The 21,955-nt window shown below is 47.7% G+C and overlaps 1 protein-coding gene, 1 non-coding gene and 1 pseudogene across 2 annotated transcripts in view; 1 reads left to right on the forward strand and 2 right to left on the reverse strand.

Annotated features, from left to right (window-relative positions):
* Window positions 1-5,629, reverse strand: part of LOC134368535 (structural maintenance of chromosomes protein 1B-like) — a 74,560-nt gene extending 68,931 nt beyond the window's left edge. The window contains exon 1 of the mRNA XM_063084971.1: window positions 5,521-5,629. Coding sequence (XP_062941041.1) covers window positions 5,521-5,629 — 109 coding nt within the window. The remainder of the gene's footprint in view (window positions 1-5,520) is intronic.
* LOC134368749 (U5 spliceosomal RNA) lies at window positions 2,784-2,900 on the reverse strand. The gene has a single exon (XR_010022459.1). It is a non-coding gene; the product is annotated as a U5 spliceosomal RNA (small nuclear RNA).
* Window positions 5,630-5,953: 324 nt separating the features above from the next.
* LOC134368536 (RIB43A-like with coiled-coils protein 2) lies at window positions 5,954-21,637 on the forward strand (annotated as a pseudogene).
* Window positions 21,638-21,955: the final 318 nt, after the last annotated feature.

The following is a 21,955-nucleotide window of genomic DNA, read 5'->3' on the forward strand; positions in this document are numbered from 1 at the left end:
GCACTGAGTACCTCTAGTTGCCACATGGTGGTCTCTAACACCTTTCCTACTAAAAAGAACGAGAAGTCATTGGAGAACTAGCTAATTCCAAGTCTGAGGCAGGGAAAATTGAAGATAACCCTGGGAGCCAGGACATCATATTTCAGAAAGTAAAGAGCACAGGAAGCAGCTTGAAGGAATTCGAACTGAATGAAATTATGAAAATATGAGCATCAAAAATGATTTTGGTGGATTAAAACACACTGAGTCAACGAAAATCCATGAGTCCGTAATGTACTAACAAAACAAAAGAGAGAAAAATACATTTTCACCATTTGAGGCAGCTATGAAAAACCATCTTTTGTTTGAAAATATTAATTAAAAGGAAAGGGGCAAGCATTTATCCTGTTTTTCCAGTGTGAACTGTATTTGTATTTATTTATTATTTTTTTGTGTGTGTGACCTCCCCCCTCAGCCTCCCTCTTCGGATCTGAATTGTACTTTAGGTTGATCAAAAAACCCCAGTTATCAAAGGAAAGCTCTTTTTCACAGGGAAATACCATCCCCTGAATGTAGAAAGCATGATAGAATTAGAAAAACCTAATTTTGCAAACCTTAATGAAATGCTGATTCAAAGACTATTTACTGGCATTAAAACCATCAGGTACACGGTCAATAGAAAACATTTTTATAACACCAAAGTAACACTGCACTTTCTAGTTAGAAAGGAGAAAAACTACACAATAGAGAGATCACTGTCACCATCCTAATCCAGGGGTCAATCTTTAGCATTACTAAGGGTAAAACAAGCAGATATTATGTGATATAATACAATGTGAAGTACACAATATCAGCTATGATGGAGTCTAGCCAAAAATGTTTAATTTAATCCATCAACTCTTTAGATGTATCTTCCACTTCTCAGAAATAGAGGGGATAGGGAAAGAAACTAAATGACACCATAAGGAAGCAATCAGACATACCCAAATATTTGTGGGAAAACATTATTCTAATCTTTTGAACAAGTCAGTGTTATAAATAAAGACTGTGCTCAATAAAGAGAGTTAAGGGATGTCACAATCAGATGCAGTATGTGGTTCTAGTTTGGAAAATGGTTTGGTTAAAGAACATTTTGGAGTCAATTGGGAAATCTACATTTGAGCTGTGTAACAGATGAAATGAACATTTACTAAAAAAGGCAAAGATAAGTGCCTGAAAATAATGTTAGAAAACAGTATGCACTGGATAATCTCATTTTCATTTCTTAAAAGTTTGCATTAAGAAAGTCTTTATGGATATGGCCCTAGGTATTAGAGTAGTAATCTCTGAATTGTGGGAATATGATCGTTTTACTTTTTTTCTTATTTATTTTTATTAGCATATTCATTGTTACAAATCACTTATTTTTTATGCCCCTTATCCAATCTTCCCCCTCCCCCTCCCCATTTTACTTTTTTATTCTTGTTTGTTTTCTAATTCTACACAAAGCATATATACTGCTTTTGTAATAATAAAAGATTATTTTTTTTAAGAATTCAGCAGCCATTATGAATTATCAAAAATGTATTTTTTAAAAGTAACACTTTCCTGGTTAGAAAAGTAAACCTTACAACATAGGGAATTGGGAAAACATAATTATCTGAAAATCACACCATTCAGAGAAAACCTTGTTGATGGAAGTGAATACTGAATGTTGTCAAGTGCCTTTTCCTCATCTATCAAGAGAAAAAAATGGATCTTCTTTCTTGCAGGAACAAATTAAGATTACTCTGGTAGCAACATGCCACATGGATTTAAAGTAGGATAAGCCTGAAGGTTGGGAACTCAGCAAACAGGTTCCTGCATTAATCTAAAAAAGAGATGAGAGCCTGAAGTAAAGTGATAGTAGTGAGAATAAAGAGGACAGGGCTATTAAGGGTGGAGAAGTGGCATGATTGGTAATATACTGGCTGTAACAGGGAGAACTTATCAAGGATGAAGGAAAATTCATCAAGGTGGTAGTCATATGAAATCCTGGGAGAAAAGCATTCTAAGCCCAAGGACCAGCAAAAGCTAACATTCTGAAATGGCAATGTGCTTGGCCTATGCAAGAAAGGCAAAAAAAGAAGCAATTCTTACCCAAGTATAGTAAATGTGGGGATTACAACTTTATATTCTATTGCTTCCCTAGATATGCACTACATGCTGGCCAGTTTGGAATATTAGCTGTCCCACGAATAGACTTTCACAAAACCCTGGAAAATTACTCTACTCTTTGAGTACAGCTCACATGCCACCTTCTCTGGAAAACCTTTCCTAATCTACACCTCTTCCTATCCGTACCTCCCCAAATCAAATGTTTTATTTTCCTAGTTTAAAGTTTCATAAATACTGTTATCTGGCATTCTATCTCAATTAGTGTGCCAGTCTCCCTTTTTTTTTTAAAAGTAAAACATTTTATTAATAATTTTTTATAATGATAAACATTAAAATATTTGGTATCTATTGGATTAAATATATTAAAATCCACTTCACCACATTGTTTCAGGAGATGACCTAACCAAGGTGGAAATGCTGACTGTAAGAGAGCGATCTGCAAGGTGGCAAATAGAATGGAAGGGACTATTAATTCCAGAACACTTGCCCTCAAGTTTAAGCTCATGAAATAAATTCACAAACTGAGCAGTTTCTATCTTAACTAAATTGAATATAGGTTAAACTATCAGTCAATTAACTTTAACTTATTTGGTAGAAGACAATAAAAAAGTTAAGTAAAAGTCTAACAAAGAGACAATAAGCAAAGTCTTTCTTTAAACAATGTAAGTAGCCTTGCCGAAACAGAGCCTCAAAAAACTGGTTTAAGTCTCAAGAGTTGTTTCTCTCCATGAGAATCTTTAGTAAAAGGCAAAAGATTTACACAATCTGAAGAGAAACCAGAGTATCTAGTGTTATTTTCTTACACTCCCTGTACCTTAGGAACAGAAGCTGTCTTATTCTGTATATCTTCTTTTGCTCCTAGCACTATATATATGCAACAACTATTTGCTGAATCTAACTGAATGGAAAACATAAAGGTTAAGATTAAAATTGAATTTTTTCCTTTACTACTCTCCCAAATTAAGAACATGTCGAGTTTTGGCAGGTGGTGACAATAGGAAATTACTATAAAAAGAACGACCAACTAAATTAAAATATAACAGGAAATGATCTATTGGCTTGACAAAATCTATCTGAATGTGCCAGTAATTCTGTGAGATTAATAAAAGATCTATTAACAAGAGTTCAAATGAATTTAATTGAACTACCAGCCTTTAAATTAGCATGGATGAGTACTAAATTGAGTTTTGGACTTCATATAGCAAAAGGAATGTGAACAGCCAAGACAAAATCCAGTAATAAGTAAGCCAAAAATTGTTGTGGAGAGATGGTATTGAAGGCAAAGCTGAAAGAATCCATGACTGGCTTTATGTGGTTACAAACACAGTCCCTAGGTTACCAGTGATTCTCAAGAGGAAGCTGAGCTTCCAGGGCATGTGGGTCCGGGGAAGGGCAAGAGGAATTTGTAAAGGTATTTTCACAGTAACTTTAAGATATGTTTTTAATCATAATCTGTATTTTTAAATTAAGATAAGATTATTTTTAACTTAAGTTTGGCACTAGTTTTAAAAGGTTCAAAACATCATTTTGACAAGATTTGAATAGTAATGGACATGCAGTTTAGGTTGGCTGAAGTTCAAGACCTTATGCAGATACTCATTCTAAGCATCCCACTATTGGAGTTACAAAATATAATTGAGCAACCTGTCACATAACCACCAGTAAAAGGTGAAGAACGTTAGGGTAAGAACGCAAAAGTATTTATAGTAATCTTTTCAATGTCTTTGATAACGCAACAAAGTGTGAATGACAACATATATTACACATGAAGAGGCAAATTTCAAATGTGTAAATATTTGTAAGCTCAGGTGTTTTTTCACACATACTGAAAGTGCAAAGGAAAACATTAAACACGAGCTACTTTTATAAGGCAACATAAATTTCACACCAGTTCAGCAATAATTATACTCCAGATTTTGTATGCCAGGAAAGCACAAATTTAAGTGTTCTATTTATATCTGTCAAGTAAATTAGTTTATTGAGGTTACCATTAAACTCAAATCTGATTCCTGGGCTAAGGAAGGAAATCTAGGCTGAGAGAGCCAAAGGGAAGAGGCACTGTTAGGAACAATCTGGAGGCAACTATCATTGTAGGCCCCGCTGCACCTGCTCCGGGTCATGACTCCTCCAGTCTCCCATCATAGTGCCATGTGGAGCCTGGCAGGGCCTGGATTCAACTGGTCGACTTACTGGCAGACCTTGGCAACTCATTGGGCCTCTCTGAACCTCACTTTCCTCAACTATAAAATGGGGATGATACTTATTTGCTGGGATTAAACAAAAATAGTGGTGCCAGGAACTTAGTAAAAGTTCAATAAATAGGGTCATTATCACGATATTCCTGTTCAAAGCTTCCTTGGATTGAAATGGTTGTTCAGACTCCTCAGAGCCAATGACCTCCTAGAGGTCTCCCTCCCACTAAATCTTTGGATGAGAAGGGGAAGGGGACTAAAGGAAAGGGTGACTAGGGCTGAGGGCAGAAGAAGCCCACAGAGCAGGAGAAGCCGGGGCAAAGGAGAAGAGGGCCAGGGCAGAGGCGAGGTGGAGGGCGGGGGCAAGGCCCCAGCCCGAGGGGTGGTGGTGGGCAAGGGCGAGGCCCCCGCCCGATGGGGAATGGGGGTGGAGGGTGAGGAGTCGGCCTGATGGGGGATGGGGGATGGGGGTGGAGGCTGAGGAGCCAGCAGTATGGGGGGTGGGGGGCAAGGAGCCAGCCCGTCGGGGATGGGGCATGGGTGTGGAGCATGAGGAGCAGGCCTGACGGCGCAATGGGCATGGCCGACGAGGTGCCGGCCAGACGGGGATGGGCATGGAGGGCGAGGAGCCAGCCTGTCGGGGATGGGGGTGGAGGGCGAGGAGACGGCCCAACGGGGATGGGGGTGGAGGTGAGGAGCCAGCCTGTCGGGGATGCGGGTGGAGGGCCAGGAGACGGCCCAATGGGGATGGGGGTGCAGGGCGAGGAGCCAGCCTGTCGGGGATGGGGGTGGAGGGCGAGGAGTCCGCCCAACGGGGATGGGGGTGGCAGGTGAAGGCAAGGAGCCGGCCGGACTGGGGATGGGGGGCAAGGAGCCGCCCAAGGGGGATGGGGGTGCAGGTGAGGTTGAGGAGCCAGCCCTTTGGGGATGGGGGAGACGGGAGAGGAGCCAGCCTGTCGGGGATGAGCGTGGTGGGTGAGGAGCCGGCCCATCTGGGATTGCGGTGGCCGAAGGATGAGAGCGAGGAGCCGGCCTGAGGGTGGGTGGAGGGCGAGGGCTGGGGACTCAGGGTGGAACGGTCGGGGACTGGGTGGAGGCCGCCCGCAGTCCAGGCCGCATGGCCGCCCTCACATCCCCTCAGTCCCCTCAGACAAAGTGTTGCCGACTGGGCTGGGTGGAGGAGTTCTGGTCCCACCCCGAGGTGCCCAGTTACCAGAGCCGTTGGGGCCGATGATGCAGGTGAACCTCTTGAAGGGGCCGATGATCTGGCGGCCCCGCCACGACTTGAAGTTCTCCACGACCAGCACCTGCAGGAAGCCCATGGCGGCAGCCTCCTGCCTCAGCCGCGTCCTCGCGTTTGGCGGGAAAAGCGCGGGAAGAGCCTCTCCAAGTCTCGCGAGGCGAGAGCGAGACTGCGGGAGCGCTGCGCCGTTCCTTAGCAACCAACCAGAGTTGGCGTTTCGGCACCCTGGGCGACGTGCTGGAAAGCGGGTCTGAAAACCGCGGTGCAGACGTCCATCCCACCAGCACAGCCCCCTAGGGAGCCAGCCTCTTCAGGGCCACAGCTTGCTTCATTTTTGTTGTCTTTTTTTCTTATTTTGCATCTTGTAAAAATCGCTTAGCATTTCCTGTCGATTCCCGCAGCCATGGAGGTGGCCCTGCCCAGGGACCTGGAGCAGCCCGCTAGCCTGGCCAAGAGGAGACACCAGGAGCTGTGCAGGCAGTGACGGATCTTCAACGCCAGGAACAGGATTGTCGGGGAGAAGGGGCCTGAGAGGGCAAGGGAGGCGGACGGTGGGAGAGGGGAGGGGATGACCCTTAAAATGAAACTTCTGGTCCAGGCACAGCTGTAAATGGCACCAGGTTTTGTCGGGGTGCGGGGGTGGGAGTAGGAGGAAGAGTTCGATGTATTGACTTTGTTGAAGATGGGGGAGAACCTCACAGGCCGAATAATGCACCCAGTTACCTGCCAGGAGGGCACATGGCGGCCTGGAGCAGGCCGGGAGCTTGTCCGGAGTTAGTGGCGGACAGAGACTAGAATGCGGTTCTCCCCGCTTCGAGTCAGACTTAATACATTGCCTGGGGTGCCTTCGAGTCCGTTCATGTGACAGATGCTGGTGGAGTTCTTTTGTGGCAAGCCAGAGCCGGGTGGTGGAGATGAGGAATAAAAGTCCCTGACCTTGCAGAGTTCATGGCTCGGCAAAGGAGGCGGGCACTGAAACGGTCACATTAAAATCAGGGGAATCAGTGCAGTGAGGGAGGGGGCACTGGGATGCCACGCCGCAGAGACTGGGGTTGGGAGGGGAAATCAAAGCAGCCTTCCGAGAGGAGGTGATGCCTACACAGTTCTGAGGGTATCTGTTAACCAGGAGAGAGGGGGAAGGAAGCTCTGGGGAAAGCTGAGGGTTTAGGCTGAAGAACAAAATATAAGCAAAGGTATCCAAGTATGAAAAAGCCTGATATGTTCCTAAGACAACTTGTTTATAGTGGGGCAAGGCCAAAAAGATAAGTAAGATGGTTCTCTATTGACTGAAATTATCTGGCTCTAACCCCTATCCCTGGTTTCCCATCCCCAGGGAGACACAGGAGCCTGGGATGTTCAAATTCATGACCAGAAGATAAAAGAAGCAACTGAAAAAGCTAGACATGAAACCTTTGGTGAGCATTTCCTGAACGCTTACCTATCGATTTAGGGCTGTGTTCCTCTAGACTCCAGCCCTCGTGTCTTCACATATGTAAAAAGTTGTCATTTTCACACTGTTCCTCCTTTTAAATTTTCACAATTTCTCGTGCTCAATTAAGTATGCACTGAATCATCTTCTTTTAAGAGAAAAACAGCTTCTGAATTCTAATGTAGATTGTAGGAAATATATTTTAAGGATAAATGTATGTTTTTTTCTATTTTCTTCAAACACACACACACACACATGAACACATACTGTGCCCAAAAGTTCAAGACCTTCTTCGGAGGACAATTGTTTACAGCAGATGACACACACATGCCTGAGCTCATGCCCCTGAGCTGACTCAGAGATAGACATGATTCAAGTAATAGTGTTCTAGGTCTTATACCAAAACTTCAAATGCAATTCATCTTCCCCTATCTTGACCAACAATTTCAACAATTGTTGGAATATCAGTTTTTTAAAACACCATAAGGATTTTTAAAATTAAATTTTTTTAAAATTAAAAAAAGCAGGATATGAAATTGTACATGCAGTGGCCTATCGATTAAGTTTTTAGAATTGTGTTTTTTATATTCATAGGTAATGCTCCCCTCACCTCATAATTTTCCTCTTCTTTCCTCCTCAGAAGTGTGCCTTACTCACATGTATTTTTCTGTACTTGTACTATTTGTGTATGTATCCATAACAATATACAATTTTTTGCGTGTGCGTTTTTAAAATTTAGGCAGTATCCTATTGATTGGATCCTTTTGCAATGTGTTTTTCTTTCATTCAGCATTCTATTTTCGAAATTAATCCAAGATCTACATTTAGAAAGTATTCATTTGAATTGTTTTACAGCATTTTGTTAAATGAATTAAACACACTTTATTCATTCCCCTGCTGATGGCTGGTTTAGATTTTTTCCCCATTTTCTTTATCATTGCAAACACTGCTGCGATGACTGTCCATGCATTATGTCCCTAGTGCACTTGTGAGAGAGATACCTAGGAGTGAAATGGAAGGATCTTAGGTAGGCATGCTTTCCATTTTATGGGATATGGACAAATTGCTTTGTTATAAATATACCAGCTTATGCTCCCACAAGCAGTGAATGAAGGCTGTTGTTTCCCCACATCCTTACTAATAAGTGCTATTATGACATTTTAAATATTTTGCTTCCAATGCACTGAATGTTTCCCATCTTGTAAGGCTGATCATCTTTTCACAAGTTTATTGATCCCTCATGTTTCCTTATTGTGATTTGCCTGTTCTTAACCTTTGCCCATTTTTTGGTTGAGGTATTTGGGTTTTTAAAATTTATTTGTAAGTACTCTTTGTATTTTCAGGACATTAATCCTTTAATGTTTGTGTTTTTGTTTTTGTTTATTTTTTGGAGGATTGCTTTACTTTTACAATCACTGAAAGTTATTATTTTAAGTGAATTCAAATTTATTTTTTCCTCTGAATCTTAAGCTTATGGATATGTTATGTCTCTTCTAGCTGCTGAAATGAGACAAAATGACAAAATCATGTGTGTATTAGAAGACCGGGAAAGGAGAGATAGGAAAAATCTCTGTAGAGTTATCAGTGACTTCCAACAGAGCTTTCAGAAGCCAGAATCTCACCGTGAATTTGATCTATCTGACCTCCTAGTCCTTAAGAAAGATCTTCCAGCCCGGCAGTCAGATAATGATATTCAGAATACAATATTGGGAATGCAGAAATTCATGGGGGAGGATTTAAACTTCCATGAGAGAAAGAAATTCCAAGAGGAAGAAAACAGAGAATGGTCTTTGCAACAGCAAAGGGAATGGAAGAATGCTCGTATTAACCAAAACCGTGCAGGTAACGAAACAGGAGAGATGAATTGCTCTCAGTGCTCTCTTCAGCAATCAACCCCCTGGTTTTTCGGGGTTTTTTGTTTTTGTTTTTTGAGTCCTACTAATGTGCACAGTCATATGCTGCTTTGTCGGTGTGGGGAAAGGGAAGTCAGAGCCTGCACCCCAGGAGGGAAACATCCCAGCCACACGTCAGTCATGCAGGAAACACTTCCTGGGTGTGTGTCTGTGTTGGGGCCCCAGCTGGGAGCGTGTCAGGGGATGAGGGCATGATAAAGAGCTTCGGTGAAGATAAGGCAGGGAGCTGGGACGGGGAGTGGTGTACTGTGCCCTCATGAGCCGCTCCTCTCTGCGTGTTAATTTGCGACCTTCTTAGCTCAGTCTCTCTCAGCCTCCTCTTTTCCCACTCTCCTCTCCCTGAGTGATGTCTCCACAAATCGTCTGAACCCACACCTACCAGACTTCTGCTCTCTCCCCCTCCACTGAAACTGCCTGGCCAACCTTTCCAGTGACTCCATATTGCCCAATCCATGGTCAGTTTTTTGTCTTCATTTTAACCTATCCTTAGGCAATTTGGCTTCCAGAACACCATACTCATGCTGATTCTCTTTCCGTCCCAGCTCCTTGGTTAGCTCCTCCTCATTTTCTGAGGTTGCACACCAATGCTCTCTGGGCCTCTCCTCTATCAGCTAAACTCCTCCCCTGGGGGATCTCATCTATACTCAGAACTTTAAACACCACCTATAGGCCAGCATTTCCCAAATTTATAACTTCAACCTGGACTCTTCCCCGAATCTGGCTCATGAATCCATCTGACTGTTCCTGGGTGTCTAATAAACATGCCAAAGTCAGTATAAGTCCTGTGGCACACTCTCACCTCCCCAGTCCTGGCCTTCTACCACCATCAATGGCAACTCCATTCTTGCAGCTGCCTAGCTCCCAACCCAAGTCATCTTGACTCCTTCCTTTCTCTCACACCTCCACTCTACCAGCAAATCACCTCGAATTTCTGCTGCTTTTTGCCACTTCCATCATTACCCCTCTGGACTAAGTTATCAGCATCTCTCATCTGCATTATTACAATAGCCTCTAACTGGTCTCTGCGCTTTTGCTCTTAACCCACTATAGTCTCTTCTCAACCCAGTAGCCAGAGTGATTCTATTAAAAATGAAGTCAGATTCTTTGCTCACATCCCGCCGGTGGCTTCCTGTTTCACTCACAATAAAAGCCAAATTCATTTCAAGAACCTACAAGGCTGCTGACTAGACAGCTAAGTTGGTTAGAGCACGGTGCTGATAACACCAAGGTCCGGGGCTCAATCCCTGCACCAGCCAGCCGCCAGGAAAAAAAAATGAACCTACAAAGCCTTCACAGCCTGGCCTTATCTCCTACTATGCTGCCTTCCACTCACTCCATTCTTTCCAGGTGTCTTCCTTGCTGTTCGTAGAACATGAGTGTGAGGCTCACTTCTGCCTCAGGGCCTTTGCACCTACTGTTCCTGCCTTTTAGAAACATCTTTCCCCAAATATCTGCATGGCTTACCCCTCTCCTCCTTTAGGTCTTTGCTTAAATGTCATCTTATCAGGGGCATCTACTCTGACCCTCCATTTTAAACCCAGTTCCCACCCCCACCTCCAACCCCACTTTCCCTATCTCCTTCCTTGCTTGATTTTTCTCTATGGCCTTGAACACTGATACACTATATGGCTTATATATTTGATGTCCCTCTCCCCAGTGCCATATCCTAAGCTCAGTGAAGGCAGAGGATTTTTGTCTGTTTTGTTCACTGCTCTACCATTAGTTCCTGGCATGTAGATAAATGTGTTGACATAATCCTCTTGAAGAGCTTTAAAAACCTCAGCCATCTCTCAGGTGCTCCAAATTTCCATCTTTGACCGAGAGCATTTGTTTCAGCATTGGACTCGGTCCTTGAACAGCCTCTTTGACATCTCATCAGACGTCTCACAACGTATGGGAAACACCCCCAAATTTGTCCTTTGTACCTGCTCCTCCTTCCATCTTTCTCCTCCATCAATGGTTCTTCCTTCCTTTAAGCCAGAAACCTGGGGTCATCCTTAACCCTCCCCCCTTGTCTTTGGACCAACTTCAACTCTTGACCCTTCTCCCTCCTGCATATAGTTTGAACTGTCCGCTTCTCCCCATCCCTGCTGTCCCCACTGTGATAAGAGCCACCACCTTTTCTTACCTGGATGGGCCACTGCCACTACAATTCCAACTGTCTTCTGCTTCCCTTCTTGTGCCTCTCTGGTCCATTCTCAACATAGCGGTCAGAGAGACGATTTTAAATAATGTCAAGCTGAAGAGTGTTAACCCACCCACTCCATCCCAGCTTAAACCCCTCTCATGATGTCCCACTGCACATGGAATAAATGCAAATCCCCCCATAGCCACAGGCTCTGCATGCTGGGGCCTCTGCCCACCCTCCAGCATCGACTTGCACCCCTCACCTCACTCACTGTGTTCCAGCCATTCTGGATCTCTCACTTCTGGATCCTGCTGAATCCTTTCCCACTACCTTTGCATCTCCACTCAATCAATATTTTTTGTCCTTTAGGTCTCAACTTAAATGTCGTTTCCTCCTAGAGAAGTGATCTCTTACTCCCCACCCCCCAGCTATCTAAGTCAGGCATTCCCAACTTTCTCTCTCTTAGCTCCTATGCTGTTCCTCTGTAGCACTATCTCAATTTGCATTAATATATTTATCTGGGGTTTATGTGTTAATTGTCATCTCAGTTCCTCAACAGTAGGTTCCAGGAAGGCGGAAAAACCCTTTATGCATCTCTCGCCACTAGGCAACAGGTGGCCCATGTAAGGCCCCTGATCACTATGTGTCGAATAATGCATATGAAAGGGGAAGAGCAAATGAAAGGGGAGAGATGAGGCTGAAGGTGAGCAGAGCTAGAAATTGAAGGCTAAAGGGTCCAGTCTCTGTTTTTGGAAATAAAATGAGGAGACGCACAGGGCACAAGCACCGTGGGAAGAACCTTCTCATCAATGACTTTTTCTTTCTTTTCAAGAGGTGTTATTCTGCCTCAAGAGTAAGGACATAGAGGCTCAGAGAGGTTAAGTGATCGTTCAAAGTCAACAGAGTCAGAAATGCCTGGGCTGGGATGTAAGCCTGCTCTGTTTGACTCCAAATCTTTACATTTTGCTGCTTGGACCCTCCATTTGAAGACTCCTCCACCTCCTCCTCATTGGCCTGGCAAAGTCTTAATGCCATTCCACAATATCTGTCACGTGACACCCCTTCCTCTGTGGAGTCCTCTTTGGTTTCTGCAGCCCCTTTTTCTGAGCTCCCACCATCCCTGCCGGCTGTAAGGATGTAGCTGCCTCCTGATAGACTGGGCATAGCAAGGGGCACACCACTAACCTGTCCCAGGACCACAGCAGGCATCACTCATCCATAGCAGACGCCACCAATCCATAGCACTGGTCACTAGCACTCATTGAGTGCTGGGCCCCGATCTAAGAGCTTTACCTGAATGAAGTCACCTAACTTTCCCAGCAGCCTTCGGAGACAGGTCCTGTCGTTATTCCCCTCCCCATTGATGGGGACATGGTAAGAGGTGAAGGTGTGACAACCGCGCTGCAGTGTGCTCTGCACATGTGGGAAGGCGCTCTTGGCGGGCACACTGGGTCTGATTGAGTCTTGCCTCCTTTCAGAGGACTTCCACACAGAGACAAGGCTGCAGTTTGATGAAACAGCCAGGCACCTATGGAAGCTGGAAAGCGCCACCAGAAAGGCAGTTTGTGCAGCTGTGAAAGAGTTCAACAGAACCAGGTATATATGCCCGGACATGGCCATGGCGTCTGGAGGGGTGAACACAGCCTCTTCCCAGAGCTCCCGGCCTCTCCAGGGTCCTGAGCTCAGCTCACTTCCTCGGTCACTCCACCAACCCTGATGGAGCCCCTGACAGGGGCTGCCCAGTTACAGAGATGGATGAGACCCAGTCCCTGTTCCTCAGCTCTGAATGTGGGAGCGAAACCTGCAAAACTAGTCATGCCTCCTGGGGAGGTCAGCTCACCTTTCCAAGCCTGGGTTTCTTCTCCTGTCACAAGAGGACAGTCATCTACGTAGACTGCCACCACCTGGCATGGCTCTGATGCCTGGAACTGGTGCCAGTTCTCCTCCACACCTCTCAGAGTTCCTCTCCACCTGAGCAGGCACATAGGCACTCCTTAACAGGAGCAATGACTGCGAGGAAGGGCAGGGGGGAGATTGGCATGGACTTGGAGGGTCTCCTGACAGCTCCCTCCTCCTCTGTAAATTCTGCCCACCTTCCTCACAAACACTCCCCTCGCCTTCAGCTTTCAGTTCAGCTTTAAGGTGCTTTACGTTCTCTATTCCTTTTAGAAATTAGACCCCCGCCCCCGTTTTCTTATCAGATGCAATTGTATTTCCTGGGTGGATGGGGGCTTGTCCTGGGTTCGTTTGTGAGATTAGCTGGATGACTAGGACTGTGGTCTCCAAAGAAGAGTGTTCAAGACGGTCTGTTGGAGAGCAGGAAGAAAATGTTAGAACTTGGCTTCATATTTATTTTTAACCCCATCATTTAAATTTCCTGTGTACGTGTGTAATTTATAAAGCACAGGCTATTTTTATGGTATAGCAGTAGCACATGTGGACTACATATATTGGAGACAGAAGCTCAAAAATGTTCTACTGATGGGGGCGTGTGATCAAAAGTCCTGGAGAGGCTGGACCAGAGACCAGAGAATGCTGGATTTCAACAGCGGGGAGAGGAGCAAGGCAGGCAAAATGCTGGTGACGGTGAGAACTGAAGGGTAAAACAAGACAGCCAGAGCCCAAAGTCACCAACCAGCATACCGGAAGGGGTCTTAGAGGCCACCTGATCCTTGCCCTTCATTTTACAGAGGGAGCCCAAAGAAGGGTAGCCGTTCACTGGAGGCCATGCAGCAAATTAATAGCAAAATGGGGCTCTTGACAGTGAGTCCTCTATTGGCAGGTCATCCGTTCATTCACCGTTCACCTGTTCACTTATGAGTTCAAAAGTTGTTTATTGGCCCCTTCCTGCTGGGCACTTGATGTGGTTTTTGCTAAACCATGTTGCCTCATTGATTGATTGATTGATTCATTCACTCCATACAATTTTTAATGAGCATCTACAATGTGCCGGTACTTTCAGACCCCCCAGCCGTCACGTGATGCCTCAAGGCAGCGCCAGCACAAACGCCCCTGCATGTGGCAAACTGTCCTTTGGCCTTTGCAGCTGTGTTCCTAACTAGAAATTAGGCTTTGTTTATTAGCCTGGGATGTTAATACCAGGTTCTAGATAACTAGCCTCAGAAGAAAATTCCAAGCAGGTCAGTCCAATTCAGCAGGGGGCACACACACTTGAGGGCCTCCAGTTCTCGTCATGGGTGTCCATTTCATCAGAGAGGCACTGCGCAAGTGTCAAGGGGTAGCGTGCAGGCTCTGGAGCCCGACTGCAGGGGTGCGAGGCCAGGCTCTTCCCTGCAGCCGTGGGCAACCACTCACGGGCCTCAGTTTTCTCATGTGTAGAACGAGGATACTGATAACACCCACCCGTGTCAGTAAGAACAAGCTAACTCTTGCTGGGGTAAGAGACACCCCCAAATCTCATGGCTTACAACACATAGTTGAGGTTCGGCTCATGCTGCACATCCGTCGCAGGCTGGCTTTGGGGCCTCTCCTTGTCATCTGCACCGTGGAGCCCAGGCCCTGGGACGTGGCAGCTGCCAGCTAGCAGATTCTGGCAGCATAGGAGACAAGGAACATGGCCAGTCCCACCCTGGCGCCCTCCCAGAAGTGGCACAACCACTCTGCTCACATTTCATTGGTGAACTAAGCCACGTGGCAACACTCACTCTAAGTGGGCAGGACATGCCCAGAAGGAGCACTGGGATCTTGAACGGTCAGCAGGAACGGCTCTCCCACTCGCGCGTAAGGCGGGAGTGCGGATTAAACTCGGTGATACACGTAACAGGTTAGAACAGTTTGGCACATTCTCAGGACTCAGTAAATGCCAGCCATTACCTTTATTCCTAGCAACGTTAGGTGCTGTTATTAGTTGCTGTGTTTGGCAATCCTTCTAGAGAGGCATGATTAACCAAATTTAACTGATAAAAAAACAGGCTTAGAGGGGTGGGCTGACTTTCTTAGGGACGCCCAAGTACTAAGCGGCAAGCCCTGGATTTGAATTTGGGCCTGTCCCGCTGCTAAGTCTATGCCATGTGACACTAACGTGAGCCCCTGTGGTGTGCCAGAGCCTTGCAAACTGCTCTGCCTGTCTGTTACTAAGGAGAACTGTTTGACACTGGTTAATGTCTCCTAATCCATCTCCTGACTTGACAGAGAAATGACTGCAGCCCAGAGAGGGGAGGTCACACAGACAGGACCCCACCTCCTATCCCCAGAGATTTGAACAGCGATTTGACCAGGACTTTATTTGTACCGGGGGCTGCAGCTGATGCCATTAGGACCACTGCACTGTCAGTGCATTTTCCACCTTTTAGAAGTCACCACTGTTGTGATTCACTCTGTTTCATGTTTTTTGCAACCCATAGATGTCCCGGGGTTGCCAGGGCCATAGGAGGGTCACAGAGCCCTGCCCTGGTGAGGGGCCAGTCCAGTGTGCATGGCAGCCTAACCCAGGGAGGCAGCTCCCTGCTTTGGCAAATAGGCGCCAAGACTCGAAGCTGTTATGCACACACCCAACAGGTAGCAATCCCCTCAGCTCAGCTCACCTACCCAGCGGTGCTCAGCCAGCCAGGGGTCTAAGGGCCCTCCCTATATCTATGCCTGACAAGTCTAACCCCCCACCTGCTCCCTACTGCTTTTAGTGCATACTTCCCTCAAGGACCCACCCCCATGAGTGTTACTGGCCTGTGCCTCAGAATCCCCCTGGAGCCACTCAGAGCATCTTCCTTAGTGTCTTCCCCTGCTTAGGCCATGGAGGCAGCAGAAAAGAAAAAGTGAGAGAGAAATCAAGAACAAGAGGACAACCTGGCTGAGATCTCCAACCTGCTGCATGGGGACCTGCTCTCTGAGAACCCACAGCAGGCAGCCAGCTCCTTCGGGCCCCACCGCATGGTCCCCAACCGCCGGAAGGGCATGACCCAGGAGCAGCTGGAGCAGATCCGACTTGTTCAGAAACAGCAAGTCCAGGAAAAGCTGGTACCTGCCCCGCCCCTCTCACAGCCTCTGTGCCCCCGCTGCCTTCCACACAGGCATCTATCAGAGTGGCATTGACACCCCACCCTGGGAGCTGCCCTCAAGGAGTTTCCCTTTCAGTGGGGGGAGACCACAAGAGCCTGATAATCCCAAACGCATAGAATGTGGTGTCGGGGTGAGGACTGCTTAGTGAGGAGGACAGGTAAAGGGGATTGAGAGTGCTGGGCAGGGACAGGGTGGTTGTGCGAGTGAGAGGCGACATTGGAGCAAAGACCCCAAGAAGGGGAGGGAGTGAGGCATGCAGCTATCTGGGGAAATGACAGCCCGGCAGGGTGAGCTGCAAGAGCCAAGGCCTTGAGGCAGGACCAGGCTTGACCTGTTCAGACAGGAGTGAGAGCCAGTGGTCGAGATGAGAGATGATGCGGGCATGGACCAGAGTGTTGGCAGTGCGGGTGCTGAGAAGTGGTCAGATCCAGGATCTATTTTGAAGGGAGAGCCTACAGGGCGGGTGTGATGTGAAAGAGAGGAGGTCGGGATGACTCCAGGCCTTTTGACCTGAGCCACTAGAAGGACGAAATTGACATTTACAGAGATGGGGAAGATGGTGGAAGCAGCAGGTTGGCAGGGAGTGGAGATCACAAGTACAATTTTGGATATGTTAAGTGTGCAATGTCCCTTAGACATTTGTTTCTGTTAGGATTGTTCGGCTGAATGTGGCAGAAAACCACAAATAATGCATCTTAAACAAAATAGAACTTTATTTCTTGGATGTGAATAGAACTTTATTTCTTTATTTCTAAATCCTTGAGAAAACAGCCTAGGGATTTTATGGCAGCTCTATGGTTATTGACTGATATTCTACTGTCCTTGGCACCTGGTTGTCACCTCACAGTGCAAGATGGCTGCCTGAGTGCCAGCCATCACATGCATATTCCAGCTACCAGGAAGGAGGAATGGGAAAGAACATTTTAAGGAAACTTTCACCTACATTTCATTAGACCACAGCTAGTCACGAGGTTGCTCCTAACGGTAAAGAATGTTGGGAAATGTAGTGTTTATTCCAAGTGGTGAAGTGGTAATTCTTTTATTAAGAAAGAAGGAAAAATGGCTACTGGGGGACTGGTAGTATTTTCTGCCACAACCTCCAGGTAAAGTCCAGTAGGCAGCTTGATATATTCCCTGGGATTCAGAACAAGGTCTGGGCTGGAGACATAAATGTTGCAGTTGTCACCTACAGGGACTATTTAAAGTAGCAACCCTGGATGAGATCACGAAGGGAGTGAGTGTAGAGAGAAGAAATCTGAGGACTGAGTCCTGGGACTCCTCTCACCAGCACCAATAATGAAGAGAAGAGCGAAGGGGTCTGAGAAGGAGGCCAATGGGAGGAAAGTGTTTGGGAGGGAAGAAAGGAAGGAAGGAAGGCGAACCCCTGGGCCAAACGTTCAGCAGCAGGCTGAACGCTGGATCCAGCACCATGGTGGACACTGCAGGCTGTCGGGGCAACTTTGGTAGAGGAGTGGGGACAACAGCCCGTCTAATGGGCCCAAGAGAGAACAGGCAGGAAGGAAGGGGAGATGGCAAATGCCCAACACTTGAAGGTGTTTGCTGTGAAGGGCGCAGAGAGAGGGGGTGGTAGCTGGTTGGACACGTGGGGTCCAGGGAAAGTTTTGTTTGTTTGTTGTGATTATAGAAATAACAGCATAATTGTCATTCAGCAGGAGTGATGCAGTAAGAGAGCGGGAAAGTGATGGCAGAAGACAGACTCGCTGCAGGGGTCCCTGGGGTGATGGGAGAGCAAGAGACACAGAACACTAATTGAGGACTTGGCGTGGGTAGGAGCTCAGACCCATCGTCCGAGGCCATGGTGGGGCGGGGCAGGCATGAGCACAGTCACAGGAAGGGGCGTGGGATGGGGAGCCTGTGGAGCTTCTCTTCCGGAGCCCCAATTTCCTGCTGAAGCAGGAAGTGAGGTCAGAAACTGGGGGCAGGGGTGTCACAGCAGAGATTTGAGGGCAGAGAACAAAGTGCCCGATGGTCATCTAGGAGAGCTGGAAAGGGAGTGGCCTGGGGGTAGGGAGCAGGATGGCCCAGCAGTGGTCATGACCTTGAAGTGACCCCAGAGAGCACTGTCAATTGTGTTCCCCCTGCCACGCTCAGCTGGCAGAGGAGAGTTGGGATCCATCACGGTCAGGGCTTGCCCAGCAAGTGTGACCAAGTGAGAGGCTCAGGGCCAAGAGTGACGGCCAGGGAGTGCCTGCCATGGATGCTGGACAGACAGAGGAGGGAGATGAGAACAAAGAGATGACAGAGAAAGGGGGGAAAGTGGGCGGTCAGTAGACTGCAGGTCATGGGGAGGAGTGGAATAATTGTTGGAGTCAGGGTCCTGGAGAGAGGGAGCGGAGAGGCAGGTCAGATGGGTGGCACTTGGAGGTGAGACAGGGAGCGGTGACAAGCTGAGGGCAGAGGTTCCCAAAGTGTGGTCTCCCTTCCAGCAGCATCACCTGGGTGTGGTTTAACAAGGCCCCCAGGGGATCCTGATGCCCCTCAAGGTCAAGAACTGCTGGTAGGGTGTGACCAGGGGGGTGAGTAGCTGGAGAGTCAGGACTGGGTCTTTGGAGAAGAGGCAGGAGAGCTGAGGAGCCAGGGACAGGAAAGGGCCATGACTGCGTGTGCTGAGATCACTTAGATCCAGCGGGAGAGAGATTTGAAGAGGATCTCAAACCTGCAAGGAAGAGGCGGGACTGCCCCCGGACCCGTAGATGACTGCTGCACTGGGGAGGTGGTCGCCAGAGTCTCAGAGCTTCCAAACTGGCGCGTTCAGGGAGGAGGAGGGGCAACAGCAGTGGCCTGGACAAGGCACGAGGAGCAGGTGCGACAGCTCACTCCATGCTCACCTGCAGACCAGGGGTACAAGTGTGCAGGAGACGGGGCAGGGGAGGTCAGGCCTGGGGCAGCTGGGGCGTGAAGCTTGGGGAGCAGCCCAAGGGGGACAGATCACTGAGGCTGGAGTTGGATGCAGGGCCGTGCTCTGTCCTTCACTCCTGCAGTTCAGCCCGGACCGTCTGGAAAGGAAGGTTGACCATTGTCCTGAATGCAACATTTTTGTCCATTTTTTAATCTTGGTAGAAAATTAAGACAGAAAAGCAGAAAGAGAAAAAACACACATTAAATGTCACCCCTCAGAAATATTGGTCCCCACCCCTTGTGTGCCTCTTCCTTTAAATGTCCTTTCTTCACGTCTCCTTTTCTGTGCATGGAGGTAATTTGGAAGATTGAGGTGATACAGAGAATAGTTGGGCTGTCTGCCTTGCTCTTAGTCCTGTGCCAGTGTCATTCAGTATTTTTGACTCGGAGGCCTGTGGGATGACACAGGGCACCTGCAAGCAGCCTCACTTTACAGGTGAGGACACTGAAGTTCACAGGAGCAAGATGACTAGCCTTGGCGGGGACAAAGCTGGGCGCCAGCCTCCCTTTCTGTCCTGGGGTTGGAGCTGACCCAGGCCCGTGGCACCCCACATGATGCCAGTGTTCAGCTGGGTGGAGCAGCAGCCTCTGCTCGCTGACTGCTGACCAAGCCGGGGGACCCTCCCAAGGACCTGGCAAGGGAAGACCCTGAGCTCAGCCTTGCATGTGGGAGCGCTAGGATGACTGCTGGGATTGAGTCCCTGCTGTCCCTTTAGGAGTAAGAGGGTGGGAAGCGGCTGGACCACATGGAATGAGGGCAAGTTGGGGATCTCCTCTGACTTCCTGCATGATGTTGGCCACCTACCTGCCCCTTCTCTGAGCCTCAGTTTCCCCATCTGTAAATTGAGAGGCTCAGCCTCCTAGATGATCCCCTGGGCTCTTTGGCTCTGGGGAAAGGTGGCAGTGAGTCATCTCTGCTCCCACCAGAGGCTCCAGGAAGAAGAGCGCCAGCGAGACATGGACTGGGACCAGCGGAGGGTTCAGAGTGCTCACGGGCCACCTTGCTGTTTGAGTGGCAGCAGCAGCGCTGGCAACGTGACCTGAGCAGGGCTCTGGACAGCAGCAACCTCAGCCTGGCCAAGGAGCAGCAGCTGCAGAGAGTGCCGGGGGGCAGGGCGGGCAGGGGGCCAGGCGGAGGGGGATCAGGCAGTGGAGGTCAAGGATGGGGAAGGGGCAGCAGGGGAAACACCCCGTTCTGGATGGTTCTCATCTGGGACTGGGGAACTCAAAGTGGGCAGACCCTGGGCCATAGGTCACTGCTCTGCACATGGGGTGCACTGAAGGAGGAATCAGTGGGTACCTGGAGCCCCCGGGAAGGGCACCGAGTCAGCCTGGGGAGTCGAGAAAGCTTCCTGGAGAAGGCATCGTGGCTGAGACCCGGGAGGAGGATGGTGCCGGTGGCCACTGCACGGAGGGCTCTCCAGGCAGAGAGAGGGCTCCCAGGCTGCCTAGAGCAAGCCTGGAGTTTCTTCCTTACAGGCTGGAGTAGTTCAGACTTCCAGCTACAGGAAAATGTCAAATGCATATAAATAAGCAAACTTGTAACTGAAAACACAGTATTTATTTACTTATTCATGTATTTATTTATCAAACTCTGGTGGTCTGTTGGGGGCCTAGCAGTGACGTTAAGAGATGATCTGACAGATCAATGGGGTAAGCAAAACTTCTTATGATCACAGCATGGAGATTTCATTTTAAGTTACCTCCAGGTGTCGCTGGTGCCAGTCCCTTGCCTAACTACAGTATAAAATGACCCTCGCTTGTGAAGAGCAGTTGAGGTGGATTATTTTTTTGAGCTCATTAGGGTTGAAATGAATTCTGTATTTGGGGGATTACACACTGATAAAAAGGGGTGGGCTTTTTTAAAAAGTGCAGAAAGTAGAACATTAAGGAAGTGCACACATCTGCTGATCTTTTTTTCTCCCTTTGTTTTATTATCAGGAAAAAATATATGAATGAGGTCTATGCAAATCAACCCACAGAAGACTATTTCACACTATTTAATACAAGAAGCTGGTAATAAAAAAAAAAATCCTCGTTTCCTTCATTAATGTAAGAAGTGAGGTGACCTTAAAAATTTTTTTTATTAAAAAAAAAAACGCTCCTTGATCCAGAGGCACCCTTCACTTTATTTGTCCACTGTGGACAAAACATTTACTAAACCTCTCCCTTCTATTTCTGTGAGGAGCCTTAGTTTCTGTGCAGCTCAGCTCCCTGAAGGTCTCAAGCGCAGCCCTGGGAGCTACGGACACAGGAAGACCATACGTGGCCCTGCTAAAGACTGTTCTAGATAAAGAGGGCATGTCAGGTGGGCCGTGCATTTCTTAGACTCCAAGTCCAGCTGCTGGAACAGCTGACACTTGCAGGTGCTCACGGTGCAAGGCATTGTTCCAGATTCGTCACTTAGAATGAATTAATTTGATTCTTGCAACAGCAAAGGTGGGTATTTTTACCACTCACATTTCCTCGTTGAAGAGCCCGAGTTACAGACACATTAAGTGACGTGTCCACAATCACGCTGCTAAGAAGTGGTGGAGTGTGGGGTTGAACCCAAGGAGTCTGGCTCTCCCACTTCACCCTCCTGATTCCAGTGACAGACTCAAGACAACAGTGGCTTGGACAAAGCGGAAGTTTTTACTGCTTGCTCTTGTAGCTATCCCAGCTGATCGGAAGCTCCGCTGAGCAGTGTGGTGGGGCCTAGGCTCTTTCCAGCTTGTGCTCTGCCCTCCCGCATCCCACACGCTGTTCCCTTCCTGTGGTCCAGATGCGGCTCCAGCTCCCAACGTCATGCCACACTGGCCAGCAGGGAGGGGAAAGGGGAAAAAGAATGGGTGGCGACATGCTACTTCCCTTCAAGGATGTGGCGTGGAAATGGTACATATCACCTCTGCTCACATCCTGTGGACCAGGACTTAGTTATGTGACCACACCTAGTTGGGTGGAGGCTGGGAAACATGGCTGGCTGACCATGCAACCAGCCATCATTCTATAATTATATAA

The sequence above is a fragment of the Cynocephalus volans genome, chromosome X (genome assembly GCF_027409185.1).
Source record: "Cynocephalus volans isolate mCynVol1 chromosome X, mCynVol1.pri, whole genome shotgun sequence".
Taxonomy (NCBI): domain Eukaryota; kingdom Metazoa; phylum Chordata; class Mammalia; order Dermoptera; family Cynocephalidae; genus Cynocephalus; species Cynocephalus volans.